Here is a 20,819-nt window from a genome sequence, read left to right as displayed (position 1 = left end):
TGGGCTGTATGGTTTGGAACGTCCGGAGTGCCTGTGTTGGAACGCCGGTGTGTGTAGCCGGCAGTGTAGCGACTGGTGTAGCGCGTGGCCCGGGGCTACCACCTGGATTCAGGTACAGTGAATAAGGACAGCTCCCTACCACTCAATGGCTCTGCAGTTACTGCACTGAGGAAGGTGACAGCTTGGAGCCATTCACTGCAGAGAAGAAGGCACCGTTAGCTTTATCCTGATCAGTTGATTGCTGCCACAATTTGGGATTGTGCTGTTGCATCCAGAGGCAACGGTTACCTGCTCCGAACTTTCTGACCACTCCCGCATATCTGCATACTGCTAGAGAAACTCAGTTCAAACTAAACCCTGAATTAAAGTTTTGCACTTTAGAGTTAATAATTCAGAGTGAAATAGTTGTACGTAAGCACTGCCAGTGGCTGTTGTCCTTTCTTACCTTTTTTCTGCCGAGTCTTTTTGAAGTTTGTATTATAGACATAGTCGGAAAATGATTTGGTCCAACAAAAACCTCCACGCTCTTCTGTTACTTGGATTGTTGCTGTTATGTTGTCTGTCATCAACATATGACAAGTTATCTTGTCCCACTTGCAAAAAGATAGCAAGCAATTTCTTAAAGGTGAGTACGTATCCTGTTTCTGGTTCCTGATGCTGTTTACTGTTTGAAAATCGCAACAGTTTTAATAGCCACCACTCGTGACTGGTCCTTGTAAATAGAAAGTTATTATCACATTAACGTTGATAAATCCAGATACATATAATGGATCTAGCTGTTATAGGATTTATAATTGTCAAAAAAATTAAAATTAACTAGTTAAAGTGCGAATCACAGTAAAAATGTACAGATGATAAGAAATGCAGAGATGGGCCAGAAGGATGAATTGAAAGTGTTTGCGGGAACATTGGCAGAGACTATACTCTGTAAGGTCATATTCAAAAATTAGACTTAGACTGTTCAGCAGTGATATTGTGAAAAACGTCTTCAGATGAAATGTGTAATAAATCAGGAACTCTTAAAAATGTTAAGGCTGGACTATTTGAACATTTTAACAATGTGAAAGGTTTTTGTTATGTAAAAATTATTAAGAAATTTAGAACTAAATTGTGTACATTGAGTAAAAATACAGATTAAGTATGATTTGATTCAATGATACAGATTTGAATTAAAAGGAAAGACTGGAGAGGCTGGGCCCTGAACAAGTGTTATATCTGAAACATCGACTTCTGCATCTCCTCCTGCTGCCTACGTTGCTGTGTTCTTCCAGCCTCTTGCCTGTCTACTTCAGATTCCAGCATCTGCAGTTTTTTTTTGTCTCTAACATTTTTCACTGGAGCATATGAGGTTGAGAGGTGACCTTTATAGAGGTTTATAAAATAATGAGAGGCACAGACAAGGTGAATGGTAGGTGTCTTTTCCCTAGAGTGGAGGATTTCAAGACTTGTGAGTATTTTTTAAGGTGAGAGGAAAACGTTTTAAAAAAGACAAGAGGGCTAATTTTCTTTTACACGGAACGCGGTTTGTGTGTGGAATAAACTTTCAGAAGAAGTGGTGGATGCAGGTACAGTTCCAATGTTTAAAAGACACAGATGAGTATATGAATAATAAGAAATGTTTGGAGAGATCTGGGTAAAGGTCAGGCAGATGGGATTAGTTTAGTTTGAGATTATGGTCAGCATAATCTGGTTGGATTGAAGGATCTGTTTCTGTGCTGTATGATTCTATTTGAGCTGAATGTCCTGTTCATTTTTTTTATAAATGCTTAACTAGTATATTTAAGATTGGTGCATATACACCAAAATGAATTCGGAATATGTCCTTCACAGTGGAGCAGTAAAGTGTTCAATGATGTTATTTTGGCAGTTTTCCATGTAATCTATATGTATCCATGCAAATTCATCTCAAAGGTTAGAACAACTCATAATTTTCAGTGGTGTGTTTGAGTTTTTGAGTGCTTTTAAGTTTATCGTTAATGTATGACTGCATCTCCTGAATGTCCAGATCATGTTTCTTGAATCTAAGATTAGCTTGTGTTCAACAATAAAGTTCTTATTTGTTTGAACAGGCATTTCATTATTCAACAAGTAAGGAACAATAGCACTTTAACTTCTTTTGATGTATTGGTTTATTATATAGCATTGCATTAAAAAATGTGTATGCATTGTCTTGGTTAGATTTTAATATTTATACAAGATTTGAATTTAACACATGATGCTTAATTACTCTGTGGGCAAGCAGCCAATAGTTTCGTTCTCCATGGTATAGTTAGTTAAATCATGTGTTGGATTCTAACTATTTACATGTTATTTAGTTTGTTCATTTCTGGACAGTTTTAAAACTTATTACTGGAGTACTTTAGAGAGGAGGAAGTAAAGATGTCCCTAAGTCAGTGATCTAGCTGATGGGCAAGACCTGATTTATTTGAGTTATGGTAGTATAGCCCTGGAAACTAGTTTGAATATGCTCTAATGATGAATAGGTATGAAAGGAGAAGAAACATCTTTGAATGTAATTTTTCATTTCACCTTCATGCCTTATCCAGTAGCTGATCGCTCCAATTAATCCATTGTATACGATTTTGGAATTTGGGCCATCAGTGCTTTAAAAATCCCTCTTGGGGATGGGGGAATCCTTTCAGATAAACAAATAGATTGCAGAAAATGTGTTGAGTAAAACTGGGCTCTCTATTTAATTTCAAGAGTTGATCAAGAATATATATGTGCCTGAGAATATTGTTGTGGGATTGAGAGGACAGTGATGCAAACACTTTTTGTGCTTCACACTTGAGTAATAATGGGCCAAATAGTGCACAAATGTCGATAGATAAAGTAAAATACAGTATTAGTAGTATATTTCCGCTCTAATGTCTATGTTATTTGCAACTAGATAAAGTACAAAATTACTTTTTTCAAAATTAGGCTGTAGAAGATACCTCCAGAAAGAATTTTGGTGGTGGAAATACAGACTGGGAAGAAAGGTATTTGTCAAAGTATGAATTCAGGTAGGTATGAATAAAGATTATAATAAGTTGAGCTGTGGGGTGACTTTGCATTTTAAATAAAACAGTAAAAAATATTGGTCTAAATAAATACCAAGCGTGCTCCAAGAATTGATCTGAAGCTAATTGGACAATAGTTCACTGATTCTCATTTGCACCATTTGTATTTGAAAATTGGATGTATGTGAGTTCCTTGCTTAAACAAATAATTCCTCATACCACCCAACATTGGCATTTAGGTAAAGGGCTCAGAGAGTTCCTGTCCCATTTCTGTATTGCTTATTGGATGTGTACTATCTGAATACGAAAGTCCACCAACCTTGAACTTGGCTGAACTGTCCAGGATGCCAAACTAATATTTGGTACAATTCCCGTTTAAAGCATAAGCATAGGAGTAAAGACTGTTGTGAATAGTCATTGAGGAGAAAGTGTGGACTGCAGATGCTGGAGATCAGAGTCGAGTGTGTGGCTGGGAGAGCACAGCAGGTCAGGCAGCATCTGAGGAGCAGGAGAATTGACGTTTTGGACGTAAGTCCTTCATCAGGAAGAGCTTCATTCCTGATGAAGGGCTTATGCCCGAAATGTCGATTCTCCTGCTCCTCAGATGCTGCCTGACCTGCTATGCTTGCCCGGCAACACACTCTCAACTCTGGATAGTCATTGAGCAATTCTGCCATAATGTGCATTTAATAATGGAAAAAAGCCATAGCCTCCTATGTAGTGATTAGATTAAGAAAGATCAGAAAGAAAAATGCATAGGAGATTTGTGTTCTATTGTTTGATAGCTTTGGCTTAATGCAATTTATGAACAAGTTTTGCATTACTCTTGGAATGGAGATTGAATTTCTGTTTTAAGTGGCATTAGTCTGTGTTGTACAAATTTATTTTCAGAGTTGATTAAGTGGGGTGCTGGAAGAGGTACAGCAGTTCAGGCAGCATCTGAGGAGCAAGGCAATTGACATTTTGTGCTTAAACCCTTCATCAGGACTGGGATGGGGGAATGGGGCTTAGAAATAAATAAGGAGAGAGTTAGGGGATGGGAATGGGTGGGCAAAGGTAGCAGGGGATTGCCATCCCAACCACCTTTTCCCCTAGCCACAACCCCTCCCTCTCTTTATTTCTCAGTGTTGTTTCCAGCGCTACACTTGATCAACTCTTAACTTCTCCAGCATCTGCAGTCCTCACTGTTTCCAAATGATTCTCAGAACTTTGAAAGACATAAGAACAGTGTGACTATTCAGGTTTTGACTTGCTGAAAGGGTTAGTGTATGAATTAAAAAAATAATTGCACTGAAATGCTCAAGCATTTGATAATTTATTACATAATGCATCCTCAATAGTTATGAAATCGGTGTACTCATTATAAACTATAAACCAATCAATAGATTTGGTGAATTTTTAGGAAATAACTTTTTATAGATTGAAATTGCCATTGTTTCTCCTGTTGCAGGGAGATGTGTGATTCCTTGCTTTACAACAAGGAAATATACATAAAATATGGCCTGGAAAAAAGGGGCAGAAGAAAATGAGGGACCTGAAAGTGTCAGAAATCTAGCATGTGGTAGTTGGAAGCACAGCTGATATTGGAGGGCATGAAGTGTGAGATATGAAGGCTAGGTTTTGGAGGAACTGAGAGAGCTTGTGAATGATTAACATATATTACAAGTTTAAAAGTTGGCTTCAGTGAGGCCATCAAGAAATTGAGAAAACAAGAGCAACTATTCATGAAACTGACATATTTGGGCATAAAACCAAAGGAGTTTGGAGAGTGTGGGATAATAGGATTTGGTGTGGATCAAGGTGGTTTCTGGAACTAGGGATTCCACCTAACGTTATTAGAGAAGTTGAAATGATTTTTTTTTAAAGTTTAGCAGTGGAGGTAGATTAAGCTCCCTCAGTAATGGAGTACACATGCGGGATGACTGCTGAACCTGGGCTCAAACAAAGTGCTGAGGATCAACATCACTTTTTCTTAATCTTGACTGGAGCCAGGGGATTCAGTCTGAGTCACTAGGATGCTGACTGGAGCTGAAAGGAGTCATCCCCATTTTAACTTTCTGAGGGATGACATACTAGTTTATCCTAGTCCTTAATATTGGCCAGGCAACTTGCCACCCAGAATGTTTGAGTCGGTGAGTTTATGTCATTACAAATTTGCTGTAGATGGGAAGAGGAGTATACAGTGTTTGATCACAGTTCCTTTTTCACAGAACATCTGAAAGGTTCTTAAGATTGCTTCAATGCCCCTGCTAGCAATAACTAACCAGTCATGTGTTATGGATTACAATGCAAAATATGCTAGTCAGCATCACATTATAGGTCAAACAATGTTTTGAAGACTTCTCCTTCTGAAATGTCTCAGAAATTTCTTTGTGTACAATAAATATTAACAATTGAGATGACTTCTACAATTATCTTCAGTCCTGTCTCCAAATTTGGATTGCACAATAATAACGAACTCCACCTTGTCTTGCTTCATCTGTTGAAATATTTCTCTATGCTTTTGTATCTCCCAGACTTGACCATTCTAATGTGGCATAGAAGTTTGTTTTTTACAGACACCTGTGTCAAGGAATTGAATTACTTTCACTTATTTGTATCTAATTAATAGCAAATTGAGTTATTGGAGTTGAAGAAATGTGCAGAAAACAAAAGTAGTTACAATATTACATACTTGCGTGATAATAGAATTTCTAAAACAATCCAATTATGTGAAGAATAATGTACATTTTGAAATGTTGCACATTTAAATCAGAGGGTAGGATTGTTAATTGGGTACTTGAGCAGAATATTATTTTTGCTCTTAACTGTTCTTTTTAATTTTAGTGAGACCCGTCTTGTAGAGATTATAGAGTCCCTGTGTGAGAATTCTGAATTTGAATGTAATCTTATGGTGGAAACTCATGAAGAGTATATCGAGCGTTGGTGGTTCACAATGTAAGTTTCTTAATTATTAAATAGTTTTCTTTTCATTATTAAATCTGTGACATAAGTGGATTTAATTTTTTTTTGAGTCTGTAACATTCTCTTGTGCTTCCATATACTTTCCTCCTTGCCCTGAACCTCACTCTATCTGTTCGCTCCCCTTCCTTTCATGATTGGTTGCATACGCAGTCAGTACGAGCTTGATCTCGAGGATTGTGTGGCTACCTATCTCTTCTTTGTCACTTTGCTCCCTACCTTTTGGTCTTGTTTTTATTCTCTCTCCGACTTCATATCTAACATTTCTTAATTAGGTTAGAAAATATTTTGAAATCCATTACAACACAAGCACTGTAAAACTGTACTTTGCTCTGTGCCAACGTTGTCAGTAAGCTATACTTTTTAAGGTATCACTTCTGATTTGACCATATCTCTATATAACATCTAGATGCACTTGTTTTCCAAGAGGAGTTGCTGATTAGTAGTAACATGTTACAAGTTTGGTTCTACTTTTGATTTGATTTTTTTCTAACCCAGGGAAGATGAGATTAATTCAAGTGACCTATGTTTGAATTAGTTGAGATAGGATAACTGAAAAAAAATTGACAATTTTTTTGAATTATTATAATCTTGCTTCATTGAAAATCTGGATGACAGAAAAAGTTTGTTTCTTTTTCACTAAAATTGCTGGTCCAGTTTTCTTCATGGATCTGAAATTCCATTTTTTATTAAAATACAAAGACTGTACAGATTTTTACTTCTCAAAATTCCTTTTAACAATTGAACTGATTTTTAACTGCATTTCATAGGTTCTGAGTGGACCAGAATTTTGAAGTGTCTGGATACCAGAATCATTCCTAAACTGGTTCAAAAACAAATAGATTCCTCCAAATTGTGTTAAATAAGTTACAATGTTCTTTTATTTTTGTCCAGTATCTATTCCAAATGGAGTTAGGTTTGACTTCAGTGACGTGTTTCATAACTTTTATATTTAATGCCTAATGATGTTTTCACTGAAGGACTAATTATTATATTGTAATTGTGTTGAGTGTTTGTCAGAAAACATCTTTCAAGAAGAAAGTGGATATGTAAAGACTTTCAGGAAAACTTGAAAGGAATAGTATGAATTGAATAATCCTTTCAAAAGCTAGTACAGGCAAAATGGAGTGAATCACCTTTGTTTTGTATATGATCACTTTGTTTCATTCAAGTTTAAAATCATTCTTTTTAACTGCAGGCAGAAAAATCATCCTAATTTCTTCCTCTGGTTTTGCGTGGATACAATTAAAGCTTGCTGTCCTGATGGTACCTTTGGTGTTGACTGCGTTGGTACTGTAATTCATTTTCTGAGCATTTATAAGCATCATTTGTAACATGATTTAAACGTTGTCTTAATTCAGCTCAAATTTGTACAATTAGTTTCTTCCTAAAACAAATGTCTGGCACCTTAGTGCATTTTAATAAAATGCCCTTTTCAGTGGTGTTAATGCTTAACTAACCTATCTTTTATAGTTCGGCAGATTCATTCTGTAATTACGGGACAGTTTCTCAATGAGAGGCAATCCCGACAGGTTGCCACACAGGCCATTTTCTGTTAAAGAAGGGAGCTCTGCAGATCTGACAGCAGATTCTGATCACAGCCCCCCCAGAAGTTTGGAGGTGTCGTTCCATTCTGACAGCTTTGTTTTGTAATGTAGAACTGTAAGAGGAAGGCAAACCACTCTCCCTTTACCACGCAGTCAGTTGCCATAATTTGAAGCTTAATGGTCCTGGTAGCCACTTTGATAGCTGCTGACACGGGCAAGTGTGATGCTAGGGTGCTGGGTGGTTTGGGTGCCAAATGGTTAGGGTGGTAGGGGCCAGGTGAGCAGTGTGCTAGATGGATAGGTGCCACTGGATATGGTGAGAGTTGGGGAGAGGGTATGATACCAGCTGTCAAGGGGACAGATAAGTATTTATGGTAGGAGAACGCGGGTTTGCTTGGTAGGGAGAGTAATTGTTGAATCTGGGAGTTTTGACACTGGCACTGCAGGTTTGGGTAAGCTGCTTGGTTTGTTCTAGTAGAGGATGGTTTCTCGTGAGAGGGGGATGATGGGATCTAATCAAATGTTGGTGGTGCTGGACCAGGGGCTTGGGACAGATCCGAAGGCAGCCCGCGTAATTATTTTGCTTAATTTCATTGGAATCCTCCGAACTCTCTTATTTTTCTGGAAAAGTCGATTTCCTGGGCAATTCCTTCAGCATGTGCTATGATGATGATTCTGCAGGGATACTCTTGTGCAATTCTGATCTGTGTTCATACAATAAATCTCTGGCCAGCAGAAAATTTGATCCTATGTTATTGAGACCCGTTTATTTACTTTGAACCATATGCATAGCATGTTGCTGACTGACAAACACTACACCAGATTAAAGTAGAGACCAAATGTTATTTGAAGCAATGAAATAGTCATATACCCCCACTAACAGTTCCGTGTTTCAAGCAGTCCAATGGGGTTTTGTTAAAAAATAGAGTAAAATTCCCCTCAACAAATTAATTGTATTGATTTGCCAAATTAATGGGTACTTTATAACATAACATGAAACTTTCTTTTTCTTGGTGACTCCTCTTGAGATTTTATAGGGATTGCCTTTTCATTCAAACTAATTCCTTTATTAGATGACGTAGCATTAATAATAACATGAATTTCTGTACTTCTGTTGACATATGTGGTGTTTAGACTCATACAGCAATAGAATTACATTATGAAGTTGAAAGTGTGTACTGTACCTTCATGAGAGAGAGAATGTTGTTAGGAACTGAGAACTCACAAGCACCTATGTATATGACTAGATGGCAGTCCCAGAGTGTGTTGGAAAATCGAAAATATGTAACATTTGGCTGTGAAATAGATCCTTAAGTTTTGGTTGCTGTTTGGTTAAATTCAAATTGTCATCAAATCAGTTTAAATTATGCCCCAGGATACTAAAACCGAATCGAATATGAATTTATTGTTTTGCCAACATCGAATCAATGACATGATCCAATGTTGGGGGTATAAAAATGTGTGCATTTTGAAAATTAGAGAAAGCAACTGCCATCGAGACAGATAAGCCTGGAGATTTAACATCTTGCTCTCCAAGAAATTAGGAAATACTCTCTATTAAAGAAGCCTTTTCATATGAAACATATTCACAGTAAAAAGAAAGAAAATGACCCAGGGAAATCCTCAGCCAGAAGCAGAAAAGCAATGAAGCCAACAGCGGCTGTGTGGCTTTGAAATTAAGTTGATGTAATCTTAATAAGTGTCTTATTGGAACAGCATATTGTTATAGAGTTGGAGGCAGATAATAAGCAGTTAAGAGAAAAGGGGACTTAGAATAATGAATAGAGTTGAAAATCGTGGAATTTGGGAGTTCTCTGTCACTTATATTTTGACAGATTACGTGAGGAGGTGAGCTTTTCTGGGTGTTTGGTTTAATTAACAGATGGGTTCCCCTTCATGTCATAACAATTAGAAGAACTCATCAATACCCTAATTTACTAACCGTCCATTAAACATAAATTTCCAACACACAAGGAAAGCATTCATTTCTCGGATACTGCTGTATTTAGCTTTATGCAAGGCCACAGGTGTAAGTTGGCAAGTTTTTTTTCCAAAACCACCAATACGTGTTTCTGCAACACAAAACCACTCTGCAAGTCACAGCTCATGATTCCATTGCATGTTCACTGAGCTGGAATATTTTAACCAAGCAATTCTTACTGCATCTCAATTTCAGATTTAAATTTAACAATTGACAGTGTTCATTACAACAGCACCCATTGCATTTTTTCCCTATGCAGTAGCTTCTGGACAAAAGATTTAGAAATTGCATTCATTTGCAAATAATTCAGGAGTTTGGTGATATCAAATTTGTCTGGTTTCCAGTTAGTGGAGCACTCCTCTGTTGATAAGTTTAAAATTGTTTTAACATCTTTGCAGTCTCCCTCTCCCAATTTTCTATGCAGTCTTTCTGCCCTCCAACATCCTCCCACCTCCCCAAGACCTTGCTGCTGGCCACCTCACCAAAAGAGTGGCTTCCAGTCCAAACAAAATAAAAGTGGCTGTTTCTTGGCTCAGGTAAAAAGGCATCTTGACCCTCCCCTAGCAAACCTTCCATCATGAGCATTTACATTCCTGCTTGCTTCACCAGCCCCAGGTTGTTTCTCTGATGGCTTTTGCTGATAGTTTTACTAGTGAGCCCATCAGCATTACGCAGGAGAGAACAAGCCTGTGATTCCCTTACACTTACTTACAAGGGTCACGCCTCTCTGGTTGATTGCCCCCTGTAATCGATTTTTCTCAGGCACTTTTAGGGGTGGACTCACCCACCACCCCTTTGCATGTTGAGCCCTGCTTTACAGTTGTTTTATTTTCTTTAATTTTGCCTGCTTCTTCCCTGATTTGTATTCTTATTTAATATCCAGGGCTGATAGACAGCAGTGAATGGTCAGCTTGTAAACACTGTTTACGTGCATCATGCTTTTAATTTCTCACAGCAGGATAATATCCAAAATCATTAAAAGCAAGCGGACTTTAAAATAGAGTCTAGGCCCAACTATAAGGTGCATACATCCTGAATAAATAGAAGCTGATAGATGCTGTCTCTGTTGAACGGTATTTGACTGATAACTGGAGTGGGAGATTACTTTTCACATGTTGTATTTTCCATTTGCAGTTATGAACTGACTTTATTTTTCTCTTACTTCAATTTTATTGCATCCTAAACAGGGGGCATTGATTCACGTTGAGGTATGGTTTCACTGGCATTGGCTGTCCTCATACCTCATCCAACTGGCAATGTTTTCTGGTATGAGGCTCAACAATAAGTATGAAGGGGTTTAGGATGTAGGCTTGCTCACTGAGCTGTAGGTTTGATATCCAGACGTTTCATTACCTGGCTAGGTAACATCATCAGTGGCGACCTCCAAGTGAAGCGAAGCTGTTGTCTCCGGCTTTCTATTTATATGTTTGTCCTGGGACAGGCTAAGCAAAGACATGCCAGAGAATTCCTAGAGACCTGGCACTCCAACCACAACGCCATAAACAAACACATAGATCTAGATACCATCTATCAACCCCTCAGAAAACGAACAGGAAATGACATCACCACAAACCCCAGGAACCCCATCCAGGACAAACATATAAATAGAAAACAGGAGACAACAGCTTCGCTTCACTTGGAGGTAGCCACTAATGATGTTACCTAGCCAGGGATATCAAACCTACAGCTCAGCGAGCAAATCTACACCCTAAACCTCACCCTGAGCTACAAACCTTCACAAACCTTTCAAAAATAAATATGAACTTGGCTGACTCCCACTTTTAAGAGTACATCCAAGCACTTTCTCACACAGGTCATCTGAAAGCAGTTTGCATGTAAGGGGCACTATAGCCAAATGAAACACTTAGATCAGCCACCTCAACAGGCCGTCCATCTCAAATACCACATGTTATCTCACATGTCATTAGTGGACCTGCTTGATTATTGTTTTAGTATTTTTTGGAATCATCATTAGTACATTTTTTCTGTGCTGTATGTGATTCTCTTGTGTCTTTATTGTTAGCAAAACTAAAACATATCCAGCATGGTCAGTACATTGTTACTAAAATATCCTATCTGCTTTATTTACTGTAACTTTACTTTTTTAGATAGGACATTAATCAGTCTTCCTGATGACTCCATAGATAAAATGCAATGTGCTGTACTTCTGACTGATATGGATCCAAGTGTGTATACCCTTTGTGTTTGCTGAGCTGGCTTCAGCAAGGGTAGTAATGAGGGCTTTGGTTGTTTTGTACATTGGTAATAACTGGAGTTTCTGTCTTGGATCACTGTATATCTAGTGGCCATTGTCAGTAACTGCATGTAAGGAGAAAGTTTGATTTAAATACTTCCATTGTCTAAAAGGTTGTTATTACTCCACTTACAATCTCATACAGAACAGTCATTAGGCTGATGTAATGGAGACCTGTCTTTAACTCTGGAACACTATTCCATTCTGCATCACTAGCTTAGGAGAGATTAAAATAATGGACAGTGATATCTTGAAGTCCAGCAAATTACAATATCAACCTCTATTTCTCAAGTGGCTCCCGTGTGTTTAATAAGGTGTATTTTGTGTTTAAAGAATGTCCTGGCGGTGCTGATAGACCCTGTAATGGGCATGGTTCATGCAATGGCGATGGTACACGGACTGGTGATGGCTCTTGTAGTTGTACCAAGGAATACAAAGGCGAAGACTGTCTAGACTGCGCAAACGGTTATTACAGTGAATTCCAGAATGAAACCTATTCTCTTTGCACTGGTAAGTTTGAACTGAAAATGTAAGTTTTCTTCAGTCAGTTCTTTAGCCTCATTATAATATCCCAAAGTGGCTCACAGTCAATTGATTACTTATTGAGTTGTGCCATTTGATCAGTGAACAAACATGGTGCTCATTTGTGCAATACTGTAGTGTCCCACAAATAGTGATGAAAAACTAACCTGGTAATTTGTTTAGTGGTGTAGTGTTTAGTGTTAAGATTCAGATGTTATGACACATTACTGGAACAGACCTTCAAACTTTGGGATAAGAATCCCTACAGTGTGGAAACCGGCCATTCTGCCATTGAGCTCACGAAGAGCAGTCCATCCAGACCTATCCCACTATCCTATCCCTCTAAGTCTGCATTTCCCATGGTTAAACCACCTGGCCTGTACATCCCTGGACACAATGGGCAATTTAGCATTGCCAATCTGTGGAAATCCAAAGAAATCTCACCACCAGGAGGAAACCCATACAGATGCAGGGAGAATGTGCAAACTCCATACCGTCGCCTAAGGATGGAATGAAACCTGGGTCCTTGGCATTGTGAGGCAGCAGTGCTAGCCACTGTGATGCCCTAGAGAGGTCACTATATTATGCTACAATAGCCATATCCTGAATGTTTGATACTGGGGATGTTAAATGTTCAGTAATCAGATACTGCTCATTTGAAACTACCAAAAAAAAGAAAATCCAGATCTTTCTTAAAAGGAAATGATTAACAATTAACTTCTGCTTTGTGATGAAAATATTTCTGTTTCAAGTTGTTTATTTTATTTTTGAATTTAGAAGTTTTATATGATGTATAGCTGAGAAAGTGGTCTTAACATGTACAAAGGTTTGCAGTGTGGGAGCAGTAAATCTTCAGCATTGAATGTAAGATGTTGCTTTGCATTAATTTGCAGAAACGTGAATCCTGTGGCAGATTTCTCAAGTATAATAATGAGCAGGTGTGTGCACTAAATTGAAACCCCTGACCCCCTTTTGGTGTAGTCCCAGTATGTGCCTTTGATTCCAATGTATAATTTTTCTAAAGGTGTCTTGCTGTAGTGTCATTGATACTCAGAAGTTGGATAGACACATGCCTGTACAAAAAATGCCAGAAGTTACAGGAAAAAAATCTCCAAGTGGACAGGTAGTTAGTAGATAGAATTCTAAGAGATTACATTTTGGAGTAGAACAAATAGAAAAAGTTATCTGGCCACATTGAAAAAGGAAGAAAATCTGCATATATGTAGCACTTTTTGTGGTCTCAGGATCTCAGTCAATGAAGTACATTTTAATTCTAGTCATTGTAATAAAGGAAAGTTCACAAAGTTCCTACAAATAGTAGTGTGACAACATGTTTCAAATGTGTTTTGGTGATGTTATTTGAGGGATAAATCTTGGCCAGGACAACAGATTATCTTCATCTTTAGAATAATGTCATGAGATATTTTGTATTTGCCTAAGAGAGCAGATCACATCTTTGTTTGACACTTTCTCAAATATTGGACAGGAATGTCTTTTCAATTCTGTGGGACTTCAAAGTCAGAGCTGATTGATGGAACACAATGATAAAGAGATTTAGAAGCATTATTTTTGAACTTATGAGGGTGAAAAGCAGATAGAAAGATAGAATCTTGTGTTTTATACGTTAGGTTACTGAATATAAAAATAAAAAAAATCATATTGAGCTTACATCAGATGTTGCTTAGGCTAAAGTTGAAATCTTGCATGTTGTTCGGGTTGCCCCCATTTCAGAAAAACATATTTGATTCATGGAAGATACTTTCGAAGATACTTTGAGGTAAACTCAGATAGAAAGTCGGAACATGTGAAGCCAAGAGAGAAGAAACAATGAACAGCCAACAAAATAGAAAACAGAGTAGGACTGGATGTATCCAGCATCTTCCTCGCTTTACAGACCTTTTTTTAAAGTTGCCAGTTGGACCTGTGTGCAGAAGTGATTCATACCTGAAGGAAACCTAAACTCAGCGTGGCCCTTTGACCTCCTTGATTCGCAAGTTCAGAGGGACAGAATTTTGGCATCTGTCTGCATTGATAGGCAAAGCTTGGTCCGAGGGATGAAAGGTAATCAGCCAAAGGAGGAGGGTGTAGTTAGTACTGAGGAGAATGGAAACAAAACATAGGAAGACAATAACAAACTTGTCAAATGGGTATGTGATCAGCACACAGAATTCAGTATAGAAATGTATGGTGCAGTGCTGTGATAGGAAGTGTAAGGATACACCTTGGTGAATAAATCATTTAATGGGTTATAGGATCAGAGGGATATGAAGTTACAGATATGCTAATGACTAAAATTAGAAGGTAAAAACAATGATTGCAGATGGTGGAAACCAGATTCTGGATTAGTGGTGCTGGAAGAGCACAGCAGTTCAGGCAGCATCCGAGGAGCAGTAAAATCAACGTTTTGGGCAAAAGCCCTTCATCAGGAATACAGGCAGAGTGCCTGAAGGGTGGAGAGACAAATGAGAGGAGGGTGGGGGCGAATAGAAAGTAGGATAGAGTACAATGGGTGAGTGGGGAAGGGGATGAAGGTGATAGGTCAAGGAGGAGGGTGGAGTGGATAGGTGGAAAAGAAGACAGGCAGGTAGGACAAGTCATGGGGACAGTGCTGAGCTGGAAGTTTGGAACTGGGGTGAGGTTGGGGAAGGGGAAATGAGGAAACTGTTGAAGTCTACATTGATGCCCTGGGGTTGAAGTGTTCCGCGGCGGAAGATGAGGCGTTCTTCTTCCAGGCATCTGGTGGTGAGGGAGTGGTGGTGAAGGAGGCCCAGGACCTTCATGTCCTCGGCAGAGTGGGAGGGGGAGTTGAAATGTTGGGCCACAGGGCGGTGTGGTTGATTGGTGCGGGTATCCCGGAGATGTTCCCTAAAGTGCTCTGTTAGGAGGCGTCCAGTCTCCCCAATGTAGAGGAGACCGCATCAGGAGCAACGGATACAATAAATGATATTGGTGGATGTGCAGGTAAAACTTTGGATGTGGAAAGCTCCTTTAGGGCCTTGGATGGGGGTGAGGGATTAGCAGCACAGCTTCATTAGAACATTTAAAAATATCATGCAAAGTGTTTGTGTTCATTTCTAGTGGAATAGAATGGAAAAGCAGAGAAATTTAAGTTAAACTTGAAGAGTATGTTGGTAGCTCTGCACAGTTGAGCAACTCCACACATACCTAAAATAGAGGTATCAACCTGGTGATACTACCAAACATTCCTGCCACATCCAGTTGTGAATAGCGGAGGCCAATGAACCCACTCACTGGAGGAGGAAGAGTCTCCACAAATATCTCCATCTGAATGATGGAAGAGCCCAGCGTATTAGTGCAAAGATTAAGGCTAAAACATTTGGAACAATCATCAGCAAGAAATGCTGAGGAGATGATCCATCTTGTTCTCCTCCAGTGGTCCCAGCATCTCAGATGGCAGTCTTCAGCCAATTTGATTCACTTTACATGATATCCAGAAACAGTTGAAGTCACTGGACAGTGCAAAAGCTTTGGGCCCTGACAGTATTCTAGCGGTAGTACCGAATACATGTGCTCCAGAACTTGACACAGGTATGTCCTGTGTACAAAAAGCAGGGCAAATCTAACCCAGCTGATTACTGCCCCAACAGTCTGCTCATGATCATCAGGAAAGTGATGGAAGATATCCTCAACAGGGCTATCAAGCAGCACTTACTTAGCAATAACCTGCTCACTGACGCCCAGTTTGGGTTCCGCCAAGGCCAACTCGACCCCTGACCCCATTACAACTTTAGTTCAAACATGCATAATAGAGCTGAATTGCAGAGGTGAGAACAACAGCCCTTGATATCAAGGTTCAATTTCACTGAGTGTGGCATCAAGGGGCCCGAGCAAGGCTGGAATCAATGGGTATAAGGGGACAAACTCTCTTGGTTGGGTAATACCTGGCACAAATCAAGGTGGTTGTGGTCCTTGGAGATCAATCTTCTTAGCTCCAGGACATCTCTGCAGGAGTTCTTCAGGATAATGTCCTAGTTCCAACTTTCTTCAGCTGTTTCATTAATGACCTTCCTATCATCATAAGGTCAGAAGTCGCAAGTGGCAAGCAACATTCGCACAACTCAAATGCCAGGAAATGTGCATTGCAAAGAAAAGACAATACAACCAACTCCCCTTGACATTCAGTTGTATTACCATCACTGAATCCCCACTATCAACATCGTGGGTATTACCATTGACTAGAAACTCAAATCCACTCACTATATAAACATTGGGGCTCCAAGAGCAGGTCAGAGGCTAGCAAAACTACAGCGAGTAATTCATTGCCTGAATCTCCAGAGCCTGTCCACTATCTGCAAGGCATAAGTCAAGAGTGTTGAAGGAATACTCTCCACTTGCCTGGATGTGCCGCTCCAACAACACTCAAGAAACTTGACACCATTCAGGACAAAGCAGCCCACCTGATTTGGCACCACATGCACAAGCATCCACTCCCTCTACCACTGATGTTCAGTAGCAGCAATGTGTACTTTCTACAAGGTGCACTGCAGAAATTCACCAAAGATCCTTAACACCTTACAAACTTATGACTACTCCATTTCTAGAAGGACAAGGGCAGCAAATACATGCCAACATTACTATCTGCAAGTTCCTTTCCAAGTCATTCACCACTCTGACTTGGAAATATGTTATCATTCTTTCACTGTTGTTGGGTCAAAATCCTGGAATTCCTTTCTTAAGGACATTGTGGGTCTACCTACAACACATGGACGGCAGCAGTTCAAGAATGCAACTGTCCACCAACTTCTCAAGGATATCTAGGGTGGGCAATAAACAGTGACTAGCCAGCAATGCTCATGAGTGAACTTCTTAAAAAAATGCAACTTCCAAATGTAGAAGAACTGTGGAAAGTGCAAGAAGAATTAGAATTGAATCCCCACAGTGAGGAAACAGGCAGTTCAGATCAACAAATCTACACCAACCCTCTGAAGAGTAACCCACCAAGACCCGTTCCCCTATCTTACATTTACCCCTGACTAATTCAACTAACCTACACATCCCTGAACACTATGGGCAATGTAGTGTGGCCAATTTACCTAACCTGCATATTTTTGGACTGTGGGAAGAAACTGGAACATCTGGAGGAAACCCATGGAGACACAGGGAGAATGTGCAAACTCCACACAGACAGCCACCTGACGCTGGAATTGAACCCGAGTCCCTGGTGCTGTGAGACAGCAGTGCTAACCACTGAGCCACCGTGCTCAAAGATAAGGCATTATACCCTTATCCCTCAGGAAACTGAGGGATGATCTGATGGTGTCGAAAAGATTATCTGTGTGTTTGGATAGAGAAGGTACATAGGTGTTGAGCTGAATTTCTTATTTGCACTTAAGGTGTTTTATTAAATGAGACACATGACGCTTGATTTGCTGTGACTCAATGTGACGTTTCTCATGCATCTACTGTGCTTCAGCTCATTAGTTGTCCCAACCGAGCTGTATGACATCCTTCTTGTTGAATCGCCAGGAGAAGGGACAGTGTTTGCCACTGCTGGGACTTTGCAGCATTTACACCATTAACGCCATTTTAAAAGCCCGGCTTTTCTCATGTTGAAAGTCAGGAGCTGCCTATCATGAGGCACTTCACTACAAACACTCTGGCATCATGGACTGATTGAAGTTTTAAGAGCTCCCTGTGCTTAGCCATGTAATTTACTGCATTATCTCAGTAGGCTTTTTCTTTAATGTCAGTAGATCATGTAAAAGTAGATACTTGAAAGTGAGATCAACTGAAAATATGAAACATTTAATCAGATGGATAACCAAACATTTATTCAACAACAGAAAACACCATGAACTGCAGATTCATTTATCCTTTGTACTAGGAGGGGGTGATGTTGCACTATTAATTGAACCCAGCTCATTCATCCTGGGAGTAGTTTTCTCTGCCTTCTCCAGTTCAATATATTGCTCTGTCACATTGACTGGGATGGTCATCTAAAATAATGTTCTGATAATCGTCCTCATCTCCATTCTCTGAAGACTGATGTCAATTTCCCTCAACTCTTTCTGCACCCAGGACATTTCTTCTCCATACCCTGTACCCATGTTTGTCCACTCCAGTTGTATAGAGGAGAGCATGCACAATGATGCAGCACACCCCTTTTGGGCTATACTTCAGGACTCTGCTAGAGTGTTCCAGTAATTCTGAGGAGACCTCTTGACACTTCCACAGTAGCCCTGCATGGTTTCGTAAAGCTGTCAACTGTTGTCATTGGAGTCAGAGTGTTCCCAAGCCCCAGTGTCATGATATGGTGTGTTAGAACAGTTGTGAGGATGTGGAGAAGCTGGTGATTTGCCAGCTCTGACTTTTGTTTACTCAGTGTTGAGATTCTGATTTTTTTTTTGTTGTTTTCACTGTAGTTTCCCAATTTTATTGGCATTGTCCATGCAGCTCCAGGCATAGGAAAATCCCACCCGATTTTTCCACTTGCATTGGAGACTGGAATTTGGGGGCCGATCTATAAGAAAAACACCAATAAATCCAATGGAAAATTCAAAGAAATTTCTTCATTATAACAGTGAATAGAATTTCTGCATGACCAAATTTAATTGAGGCATATAGCATTTTTGCATTTCAGGGGAAGCTGGATAAAACATGAGAGGAGCAAAGAATAGAAGCATAGATAAGCGGCATTAAATGAAGGAGGATGGAAGGTGGTTTGTATATAGGGTAAACACTGATCTGGACCTATTGGGTTGTATAGGCTTTTTTGTTCAAACCTGTGATTATAGAATAGGGATCATGGTCTCAGAATATGGAGTAGGCCATTTCTAACTGAGAAGAAGAGAAACTCCAAAGGGTGATGAAACTATGGAATTTTCTACTACGTGAGGCTGTGGCGTCAAGTCACTGAATATATTTAAGAAAGAAATGAGTGGATATCTAGAGATTAAAGGTATTTGATGGGTACAGGTGTGTGTGTGTGTGTGTGTGTGTGTGTGTGTGTGTGTGTGAGAGAGAGAGAGAGACAGCCAAGATTGTATTGAATATTGAGGAGGTTTGATGGGCCAAATGGTTGAAAGAGCTAGATGGCAGTGAGTCATTAGAATAATACTAGTAATTCAAGATTACAGGAATGTATAGGTTGGAACAATTGTGAAACTTCGATTGTACTAGAGTATTCAGCTGGGATCTGATGGAGGATTTCAAAACTCTGGAAGTTTGTGGAAAATTTCATAGAAAATGTAGTTTTCGTTAGTTGAAGAATTTGTACCAGATTGAGGATTATCATTACAAGTGGCAAATTTTTCCGTGCATAATTATTCAAATATGGAATACTTACCAAGAATTGGCTATTAAGACAGAGAATGCAAATTGGCTGCTGTGTTTCCCACAATGCAGCACTGACTACTTTTTATATAAAAAAAATCAATTGGCTGTAAAATGCTTTTGCTATTGTGAAAGCTGCTATATGAATGCAAGTTATTTTACTTAAAGGCGGGAGAATGAAATTTAGAATTGCTACAATTGAATAAACATGATTGGCATAGCGGTGGAGTCCGTTCCTTATCTTTGTTATTGTTTAAGACCAATATAGTAGCTGGACAGATCTGCCTCAAAGCAAGTACAAGTATCACCAAAGAGTCATATTGAGCTGCATAACAAATATTATGAACTCTGTACAGCTTGTCATCTCGCCTGCAAACTGTGTACTGGTCCATCGAGCAAGAATTGCACCGAGTGTGCAAGTGGCTGGATAGAAACTGGCACTAATGAAGATGTTGTTACTTGCGTAGGTAAGCATGCATTTACTGTTGCAGTACAGATCATTGCTTTCTGTCTCCCATTTTTAAAAGTCTGAGAAGTCTAGAATTCATTAGCACCACACACATGAACAAACTAAATACTTCAATGCTAATGATGCAATTAGCTTTACTGTAATAATATTTATGTAAACTTAAAGGACAGCACAATTTATCAGTCACTAAACTTCCAATTGTTGCAGTCAGTTGGTTTTGTGATTAACATGGACTGAAGATTTCTCCAAATGTTCCTTTGTAATTGATAGTTTTACAGACTTAGTTACTTGGATTGTTTTAATTGATTTTAAAATATTACTACACTGTTTTTTAAATCCTTTTCAACTTTATGGTATTTTAGAAATAATGTAGAACTGGTAGAAGATTGATTAGTCTTGAAGTGTTGTAAGTGAAGATTTTATTAAACACACATTCAGGACAGATTTAATTAGAAATGGCTGTAATACCATTTTTCTACCAGCAGATGACATGAATGTACTTTGTGAAAGTATTGACAAAATACCAAATTGCAACTCCTTGATTCATTGTCAGAAACAATCCAAATATCGCACTACGGTGATCAAGTGCTCACAGTATGTTTATTGTGCACTTGCTTTCAATTTATAGTAGCATTTACTAAATGGTAGACATTGCATAAATGTCACAGTGCTGAAGGAGGCCATTCAGCCCATCATGCCTGCAACAGCTCTTCAAACGGGCACATTATCTAGCACCGATGTCCTGCTTTCTTCCTGTACCCATGCACAATATTTCCACCTCAATGATCAT

At 39.1% G+C, this 20,819-nt stretch overlaps 1 protein-coding gene across 2 annotated transcripts in view; it reads left to right on the top strand.

Annotated features, from left to right (window-relative positions):
* Positions 1-16: 16 nt before the first annotated feature.
* Positions 17-20,819, top strand: part of creld2 (cysteine-rich with EGF-like domains 2) — a 28,860-nt gene continuing 8,057 nt past the window's right edge. The window contains exons 1-6 of one of the 2 annotated variants that reach the window (XM_060843178.1): positions 17-625; positions 2,923-3,005; positions 5,829-5,939; positions 7,162-7,253; positions 12,079-12,255; positions 19,917-20,027. In XM_060843178.1, the coding sequence (XP_060699161.1) occupies positions 497-625; positions 2,923-3,005; positions 5,829-5,939; positions 7,162-7,253; positions 12,079-12,255; positions 19,917-20,027 (703 nt within the window). In that variant the 5' untranslated portion in view covers positions 17-496. The remainder of the gene's footprint in view (positions 626-2,922; positions 3,006-5,828; positions 5,940-7,161; positions 7,254-12,078; positions 12,256-19,916; positions 20,028-20,819) is intronic. The other variant, XM_060843177.1, reaches the window with a different exon arrangement.

The sequence above is a fragment of the Hemiscyllium ocellatum genome, chromosome 23, assembly GCF_020745735.1.
Source record: "Hemiscyllium ocellatum isolate sHemOce1 chromosome 23, sHemOce1.pat.X.cur, whole genome shotgun sequence".
Lineage (NCBI taxonomy): Eukaryota > Metazoa > Chordata > Chondrichthyes > Orectolobiformes > Hemiscylliidae > Hemiscyllium > Hemiscyllium ocellatum.
The sequence above is the reverse complement of the archived record's forward strand: the minus strand, read 5'-3'. Positions and strand labels throughout refer to the sequence as shown.